This window comes from Hipposideros armiger, unplaced genomic scaffold, assembly GCF_001890085.2.
Source record: "Hipposideros armiger isolate ML-2016 unplaced genomic scaffold, ASM189008v1 scaffold_413, whole genome shotgun sequence".
Lineage (NCBI taxonomy): Eukaryota > Metazoa > Chordata > Mammalia > Chiroptera > Hipposideridae > Hipposideros > Hipposideros armiger.
The window spans coordinates 477,364-487,407 of NW_017731763.1; the positions used below are offsets into that span (position 1 = coordinate 477,364).

At 38.0% G+C, this 10,044-nt stretch overlaps 1 protein-coding gene across 1 annotated transcript in view; it reads left to right on the forward strand.

Moving 5' to 3' along the window:
• SDHAF4 (succinate dehydrogenase complex assembly factor 4) overlaps nt 1-9,637 on the forward strand; it is a 14,562-nt gene extending 4,925 nt beyond the window's left edge. Inside the window, exon 3 of the mRNA XM_019663999.1 lies at nt 5,525-9,637. Within this exon, the coding sequence (XP_019519544.1) occupies nt 5,525-5,634 (110 nt within the window). The 3' untranslated portion in view covers nt 5,635-9,637. The remainder of the gene's footprint in view (nt 1-5,524) is intronic.
• Nucleotides 9,638-10,044: the final 407 nt, after the last annotated feature.

Sequence of the window (10,044 nt, forward strand, 5' to 3'; positions counted from 1 at the left end):
CTGGGAAGAGCACAATGATGGGGCCAACTTGGGCCAGTGAAGCAACATCCTCCACAACTAGACTGAAGAACAAAAAACGACAGCAACTTGTCTGTTCCCATCCCCCCAATTCCCCAAAAAAAATCTTAAAAAAAAAAAAAAAGTGTACAATGGGTGGGTTACACATGAAATTGGTTATTCTCACTGTGACCATGTGGTTGAGGAAAGAGAAGGGGAAGTTTCGAGAATAGTTTTTTTTTTTTTTTTGAGGGAGGTGGGGTGATAGACTAAACATTATTTTATAATCAGTATATATAAAATTTGGCTCATGCTAATGCTCTGTTCTTTAAAGTACTGCTTTATTTTTATTTCATACCCTTTTGTAACTTTGAATTGTGGAATATGTGCAAATATTAGCTATTCAAGAAATAAAATGTTAGCATAAATGTGAACCATTCTGAGACTTTGGCAAGGCTACCCTTTGCTTGTCTAATTTTTCCAGTCATATGAGAGTTAACCTAGCTATGCAGGGAAGCATTCCAGGCAAGAAGATATCAGTAGAGGATACTGGGACCTCTGTCTGGAACTCATTCTAGAATGTAAAGGCTTTTGTTGTTTGTTCATTCAGTTAATATTTCAATTTATAGCACTTTGTCAAGCTGAATCTAATAACAAGATCAATCAACCAAGGTGACAACTTTTTAAAAGTTGTCATAACCTAAAGATAAAATTTTCTTTACTGGTTTTAGCTAAGCACAGAAATCTGAAAGGAAATATTTCCTTAAAACACCACACAAAAAGAAAGCAGCAATCCCAGAAATAAATCCTCACATTTATGGCCAATTGATTTTCAACAAGGGTGTCAAGACCATTCAATGGGTAAGGGCAGCCTCCTCAACAAGCTGTGCCAGGAAAACTAGACATCCACATACAAAAGAATGAAGTTGGACCTTTTTCTTGCACCATATACAAAAATGAGCTCAAAATGCATCAAAGACCTAAACTTAAGAGGTAAAGCTATAAAACTCTTAGAAGAAAACATTGAGGAAAGTCTTTACAACATTGGATTTGACAGTGATTTCATGGCTTTGACACCAAAAGCACAAGCAACAAACGCAAAAAACAGGTAAATTGGACATCATCAAAATTAAGAATTTTTGTACATCAAAGAACATTATCAAGAAAATGAAAAGACCTACAGAATGGGAAAAATACTTACAAACCTTTACAAATTCTATGTCTGACAAAGGATTAATATCCAGAAAATATAAAGAACTCTTACAACTCAACAACAACAAAAGAAACCCAAACCAATTAAAAAATGGGCAAAGGACTTGAATAGACATTTTTCCAAAGAAGATATAGAGATGGCCAACAGGCACATGTAAAATGATAAACATCACTAATAATTAGGGAAATGCAAATCAAAACCACAATGAGATACCACTTCCCATCTATTAGGATTGCTATAGCTTAAGAAAAACTGGAAAATAACAGGTGTTGACAACAGTGTGGAGAAATTGGAACCCTCATATGTTTTGGGTGAAAATATAAATTGATACAGATGGAAAACAGGCAATTTCATAAAAAGTCAAACACAGCACTACCTTATGACCCAGGAATTCCACTCCTAGATATATATTCAAAAGCATCGAAAGCAGGAACTTGAACAAGTATTTGTACACCCTTGGTTATAGCAACTTTATTCAAAATAGCCAAAAGGTAGAAACAACCCACATGTCCATTGATGGATAAATGGATAAACAAAGGTGGTATGTACATACAGTAGAATACTATTCAGTCATTAAAAGTAATGACATTTCGATATATGCTACAACATGAATAGACCTTGAAAACATGCCTAGTTTAATAAGCCAGACACAGAAGGGCAAATGTTATATTATTTCACTTATATTAGGTACCTAGAGTGGGCAAATTTATAGACAGAGGGTAGAGTAGAAGTTATCAGGGCTTAGCGGGAGGGAGGAAGAGAAGGTTTTTATGTAATGGGCACAGGGCTTAAATTGGGGATGACCAAAAAGTTCTGGGTATAGATAGTGTGATGATTACATAGCATTGTGAGTACTTAATGTCACTGAATTGTACACTTGCAGATGGCTAAAATAACAAATATTATGTTATCTATATTTACCACAATAAAAAAAGAAAAAAGGGAAACGTTTCAAAATGTAATTTAGAATTTTAAGTCAATTAATTTTGATTCACTGAAGTTTATGCTGAACATATCTTCTCTTAGAAACTGGTTTGGCAAATGTCACCAAATCCAGCAGATGCCTTTCGGTCCTCATTTTATTTGAACTATCCACAACTTTTGACAGTCTTAACCACTGCTTCTGGAAATCTGGTTAGGTTATATTTTCATCACTTTCTCATCCTATTTCTTCAACCATTTCTTTTTGGCTCTTTAATCTCTTCCGCCTCTGCCCGACTCCAAATTGTAGGTATTTCCCAGGCCTCTCTGTCTTTAGCCCTTTAAGCATTCCTAGAGAGAGCTCACATTTTCCCAAGATGGTCTTAAATATCAAGTATGTATTGGTAATTCACATATTTATACCTCTAGTCAGACCTCTCTCCTGAGCTGCTCCTATAGCCACCTGCCTCCTGGATATCTTCATTTGCATATTCCAACTATATCTCAAGATATGCCAAAAACTGAACTCATCCTCTCCTCATCGTTCCCTCCTACCAGACCCACGCTAGTCCTCTTTCTTCTGGATTTCCAGTCTGCACCGTCTACCAGGTCATCCAAGCCTGATTTCAGGGGAATAATCCTTCACTCCTGCCTCTTCCTGTGTCCTGGATCCTTCTGAATGTCCCTCAGATTCATCTCCTCTTATCGATCCTATCACATAGCCCAAATTCAAGCTGTCTCCAGTTCTGGTGGTCTCCTAACAAGTCTGTCTGCTTCCGTGTCTCCTTCCTCTAGTTCTGTCTCCCTGCTTCTGGTACATATTTCATTCTAAGAAAAATTTATAGGTGGTTTCTTTGTGAGGAGTACAGTTCATTATTAAGATGATAAAGGAAGATCATTTGCAGCTTGGCACCCTGTTTGCTGTAAAGATGAATTAGAAAGGAAAATGAGATTTTAAAAAACTATGAACAAGAGAGCATGTGTTAACTGGCATGAGAGAGGTGTAGGAAAAGATCAGAGAAAGGTAGACAAAAGAGGTAACATTTGATCTGGGGTTTAAAGGAACAATAAAATCATGATAACTAGATAAGGAGCCGTGAGGAGATGTTTCAGAAGAAAGAAAGGTCTGGACAAAGAGAAAGAGACTGGGGAACATGACATGTGCAAGATAGCTAATGGGCCTCTTTGGCTACAGCATAAAGTGTATATAGTGAATTGATGGAATATAAAGGCTAGTAAGGTAGATTTGGCTCAAATCTGGAAGGGCCTGAAATGCTAGGTTACGGTGTATGGGCTCCATGCAGTGGACGGGAAGGAAAGCACTAAATGTTGATGGATGGAGATTGTTTTAATCAACTTCACTAAAGTGTAATCTGCATGTCATAAAATCACCCGTTTTAAAATTCATCCATTTTAACTGAACAGTTCAGTGAATTTTAACAAATGTTTACAGTCATGTAAATAACACAAAGTATAAAATAGTTCCATCCCCCAAAGAGTCCTTCATGCCTCTTTACAGTTAGTCTCCCCCTGGCAACTGTTGATCTGTTTTCCATCATTATAGTTTTGCCTTTTCTAGGATTTTTTATACATGAAATCATACAGTTTGTGTCTGGCTTCTTTCACTTAGTGCAGTGTGAGGAGGGATTCTGTTTTAGGAAGATTAATTCTGCCTTCTGTGCAGGTTAGGCTGGGGCCATGAGAGTCAGAAAGCAGAGATGAGTTAGAAAACTATTGCATTAGTCTAGACTGGGCCTCAGGGTGGTAGTGGTGGGAATAAAGAGTTTCAGAAAACTGTAGGTTATGAGGGTGAAAATTAGGTTAAACAAACACGAGGAAGAAAGGAGATGGAAGGATAGGAGCTTGTGGTCTGAAAGAGAGCTCAAGAGTGTGGGATTTAGAAAAGGAACATATTCAAGAGATAAAATCCAAGTGGATGGCAGATCGAGGTAAAGATCATTAGGAAAGATGATTGGGGACCTCAGGAGCCCTAATATGTGATGATTCATTAATATGGGTGTTGTTATGAAGCATGATGGGGAGAGAGATGAAACTCCAAACCAAATATTGATTCCATCCAAGAAAATGGAAGACCCTTTGAGTTTATTACAAGATTGGAGAAAAGCATTTGATGAGTGAATGGTGTGGAATTTAAAAGAGAAAAGGCTGTAGAGATTTGATGATAGCATGAGAGGGTGGGAGTAGCGATGAGGAGTAGAACTATTTTGATGCTTTCTTTCCTCCCCAGGGGGACTTAATTATGTCCCCCTAAAATCCATATGTTGAAGCCTTGACCTCAATGCGATGGTATGTGAAGATGAGACCTTTGGTAGATAATTAGGTTTAAATGAGGTCATGACTGGGGCCCCCAGGATGGCATTAGTGCCCTTATAAGAAGAGATATTAGACAGCCTTCTCCCTCTCCCCGTCTCCCCTCTCTCCCTCTGTTCCTCTGTCCCCCTGTCCCCATCTCCCCCTCTTTCCCTCTTTCCCTCTGTTTCTCTCTCTCTGTCATGTGAGGAAACAGTGAGAAATGGCCATCTCCGGGCCAGGAAGAGAGCTCTCACCAGAACCCAACCATGATGGCACCCTGATCTCCGACTCCCAGCCTCCAGAACTGAAAAAATAAATTTCTGTTGTATAAGCCACCCAGCCTGTGGCATTTTTTTAATAGTAGCTCTAGCTGACTAAGACACCCAGTAAGCCCCAGAGATAAGTGAGAAGAGCTTCCAGAAGCAAGGCTTTCAGAGGAAGTCAAAGCAGGGAGTTCTTTAGAAAACAAAATGATTAAGAGGGTAAGGGAGAGTTTATTCACAGTAGAAACAGATAAATCCGTTTATCCTGTCTCATAGGATTAATTGAGAATTAATTGAGTTAATATGTATAAAGTGTTCAGAATTGGCCTCAGGACGGGGATTCCTATTGTGCACACAGCAGTACCAGTAATAACTGCTGCTATTTCCATAAGCGGCAGTGCCAGCTAACCAGTTGTTGAAGCCAACACCCTATGATAAGGAACAGTAATACTCATAGCTAAAGTTAACCGAATATCTTCAAAGTAACCTTGTTTCAAAACCTTCCAAACCCTATGGATTTGTACCCCTTTCTATTTTAATTCCGCAGCACATATGCGGCCATTCCCCAGCTCGGAACCTGGGAGTACTGAGAATTCCAAGTCAGTTACATAGGTAGTAAAGTTGACTTAATGTGAAAATTGTATCCTAAAGTGATTTTTCAGACTCAGGAAAAAGAACCATATTTCAAGACTGCATAGTAACCTGGTCAGTAGTATCTAGCCTACTAACTGTGTAACTCTGCAACCTTGTCTTCAAGGTTGACCATAATACTTTTCTCGTCCCTATTGACTGCTCTCTTCACATCTTCTTTCTTTAGAATTTCCAGATGATGTTAATCCTGTTACCAAAGAAAGAGGTGGACCCAGGGGCCCAGAACCTACCCGATATGGAGATTGGGAACGAAAAGGACGCTGTATTGATTTTTAAGCCACCCATCATTAACTTCAGTCTCTTTTTCTGAATATATACATCTGAATTAACTCATTTCTGATTATTTTTTCTGTATACCCTTTGATCTTCTAATTTCTATATGTGTTTAAAAGTACATGTGATGGCTTTGGAAGAATATATGCTGCTATAAATTAGGAGAAGGAAAGTATTTCTGCGTTACACATTGATTTTATTTTAAAAGTATTGGGATATATAAGTGATGATTATACCTGCAGACTTTTCTTCCATCATGTTTTAGTTTAATCAGTTGCTTATAAAATGCACATATAAATAAAGCAACTTTTGTTAACGATTGTATTGCCATGTGCTAGGTAATACTGGCTTTTTAAATGTGAGTGAAGTAGTGCATTATATTTCAGAAGGCCACAGTAACAACCTAAAAATCATTAACTTGGAACCAGATTACTTGAGTACAAATCTTGGCTCTACTACCTTCTAGCTGTATGACCTTATGTAAGTTCTTTTACTTCTCCGTGCTTAAGTATCCTTATTGTGTAAATTGGAGATAATATTAGTTCTACCTCACAGGGCAGTTGAGAAGATTAAGTGACTAAATACATGTAAACCACTTGTAGCAGTGCATAGCACATAGCTCTCAGTGTTATCTGTCCTTAAATAATGAATGTATGTTTCTAAGCCTCTAGGCCTCCTGGGGAGAAAAGACTAAGAAACTGAAATTTTAAATACTTGAATTGAAATTGTTTTACATGACTATGATAACATTAAAAACTCATTAGTTGGAATCGTAGTGATTGTTTGCATAGGTGAACTGAGCTGATATATACATTAGTTTGTAAAACATAAAAATTCAGGTACAGAGGGCAAATATGAGAAAAGCAGGGTGTAGAAAGGACCAGCTTAGTCAGTTTTGATGACTCAGTAGTTTCTGCCCCTGTGGCCTCTGGATAACAAACTGGGTCAGGAAAAGTCAAGTCCAGTTTGCAGATCTGGAAGGATGGGAACGGTTGGACCTGCCTGAAGGCGTCCTTTGCTGTCCTATGGCCTCACTCAGTCACAGAGATTGGCCTTCAGCCCCCAGGCTGTACTTAAATTACTGAGGAAGAAAGGATTTGCAAGGTCTGTAGAAGACAGAATGCAGTGGGCGATAATTGGATATGAATAATACCTGCAATGAGAAGTTTCTAGGGAGATTTATTTAAGAGAATACACTTTTCACAAAGTGTATTCTCCACAGAAACAAACTAACTAGTGTGGTAATTGGGACTAGTCGTTCAGTCTTTATACCAGTCTCTCTTAGTCAACGTTTGTACTTCTAATTGCAGTTACAGTGTATTCTCCTAAGCAAATAGCCACATTCCTAAAAAAACTATGCTCTAATTTAGTCAACCTCCAATTAGCCCAAATTAGTGAAGGTTTTTACTAAGTTAACATTTCAGAAATAGTGTTAAATTATTTTGGATTGTATAGTTTTGCTTGGGTTCCACACTAATCATCATATGTGACAAAGACAACTTACAGACTTCAAAAACTAATATAAATATGTAACAATTGAATTAATTTGTATTAAGATAATAGAATCCTTGACCTCTGTTAATAGTAACATGATTCATGACAGCTATCAATTATATAGGTAAAATTTGGTGGCATTGAAAACATTTATCGTCTTCATGTTCATCAAACACAAAAACCTAAAGACTTAAAACGGTGCTGTTGGTGGCAATGGAAACGCAAAACTCAAATTTTCTCTTGTGGGGGGCGGGGAGAGAGTTGATTATGACCGTAGCTTTGCAGATGGGGCCCACCACTGTGTTTCTGCTGAGGCCACGCTTCCCCCATGCTGTTTCTGTCCCTGAGTTGTGGTGGGGCTTCAGTGAAGGATTAGGATGGGCACCTCCCCTGATGGATGATGTTTGTTCAAGGACTCACCATTCACCTTCCCAGAATTTCCTTAGGACCGTGCTGTTGTCTGAGACTCCTACCCAGTCCTGTCCTTCCCTCTCCCCATCACAGGTGTTAGACTCTGCCTATTCCTCCTCTGTGTAACTCACAAAAGTCTCTCCAATAAATCCCTTTCACGCTTAATGTCACCTCAGCGCCTATTTCTCAGAAAATTCAGACTAACGTGGATACATTTAAAAGAACAGTTTTCAGGAAATGTCACACAAAGCTTGTGGCTTTTTCTAGTGTAATCATAGTTTAAACACTTTAATATTACATTGCTTGTGGATTTCTGGGAAATTATAGGCTGAGCTTTTATGTACAAGGCTCATACCATGGAATTGTATATATTAAATGTTTCAATGGAATTGAATTATGTCCAGCATTTTTTCTTAATTTGATGTCAGTTGCTTGACCTATCATGAATCAAAGTATAATAATGCCTATTATTAAACTAGTAAGAACAAGCCTAAAGCCACGTTCTGCTAGTAAATAACAAATGTTTGTTGGATGAATAGTTTATAATGAGCAAACTTTGTAATAGTGATTGTTAATGATGTATCAGCAATTTTAATGATAATTTCTGATCAGGACAGTATTTTTGATAAGTGCAGAATAAGAATGACATTCAGCCACAGTTAACCACTGATTCAGTGATCAATTAGGAAGGAAAATGAACTGAATAGTGCCTGGTGAGTTCGTTTGTTCATTCATTTATTCATTCAGTTGATTCTTTCATTTAATCAGTGTTGATCATTTGTCTACAATGTGCCAGTTATTCTGCTAGCCTCTGTGTATTTTGAAATGAGTGAAACAGAGCCCTTGCATTTCAGCATAAAGTCTCTCTGTTGGATTTTCATATGTTCTCATATGAAAAGATAACTGACTGAAGACTAAATGGATTGCAAGTGATTCTAATTCACTCCAACCAAACAAAGGAGATTTCCCAGGTTTAATGAGACTGTCACTTTCTGGGTTTTTTATACCAGATGACTCTTCAGAGACCTGGGTTTTCACCTTTTTAACTCTAAAATGACTCTGAGAGAATTTATTAATCAAGTTAAATATTTATTCTGTGATTAAATGTGTTCTGACCTTGCCATATGTCAACCCCCCTAGACGTTGCCCAAGAAGAGATAACGGAATGAGCAGAGTGATACAATTAAGATTCCTGGACATACAAAGATTTCTCAAGCCATTCCTGGTCAAGAAAAGCATTTTTGCTGGGCATTCCTCTTTGTAAACACTGGAACTAAAGCTGCCTCTGACTCCTCTAAGCGGGGGCTGGCTACTCATAATGAATTATAGATTATTGCATGATCCATGAGTAGGAAGCTATGTGAGAATATTAAGAAACATTTATGATTAATAAGTATTCAGTATAAGTTCTCTGTCCTCTGGGTACTTTGTTCTAATAAGTCTTCCTCAGTATCTTTCATTTGTAAAAATAGACACCTCTTTCAGACACTCCTATAGGTTCTTGGCCTTGGTTCTAATATATGCTGCTTTTTACATCTCCCTATCCTTTTCCTTTTTACGGGAGCAGTACCAAATATTTTCTCTAACCAATTTCTCTCTTATAGTCACTCAAGTCTCAGGTGAGAATTAAAAATGTAGCCTTCTCTGTTTTACATGGTTTTAGATAAAGATGACAGAATCTATTCTATTTCAGTGGATATTAAACTTTTCGGTCTTACGGCCCTTTCATACTTTTAAAAATCTTTTGAGGTCCCTACATTGTTTAAGACATCAAAGAGCTTTTACTTATGTGTGGTGTATCTATTGATACTTAACTATATTTTGAATGAACTATTAAGCGATCTTTAAACTATTTAATTCATTGTAATTCATTAACGCATTAAAAATCCGTTATGTGTTAATATAAAATAACATTTAAAAAATAACTAAAATATTCCAAAACAAAGAAACAATTAAGAAGAATGCTATTGTTTTGTTCTTTTGCAATTCTTTTTAATGTCTATCTTAATAGAAGGCAGCTGTATTCTCATGTCGTCTTCTGCATGCAATCTGTTGTGATATTGTTTTGATTGACGTATAATAAAAGCTGGCTTCACATGCATATGTAATTGGAAAAGGATTTTACAGACCCCCCTGAAAGGGTCTTAGAGACCCCCAGGGTCCTGAACCACACACCTCTGAGAACTGCTGAGCTTATGTAAGTAGGAAGGGAGGCACTAAACACAGACTCTTTAGAAGGGCTAGCAGAACAGGCCGAGGTTTCAAGACCAAGTTTCAGAACGACACAGCAGCACTGGCCGGAGAGCAGAGCTACTGCCTGAAATCATAGTTAACCACACCTCTGCAGGCAGCAGCCTGCAACCACCACCACCACCACCACAGGCCCCAGAGCCCCTGTAACTGCTGCCGCCAGCACCGGCAAAATGAAGTCCCAAGCCTTTTTCCCCCTCATCTAACCCATTTCTGCCATTGCCTTACGTTGGTGTATCCGACTGATGGGCACTAAAG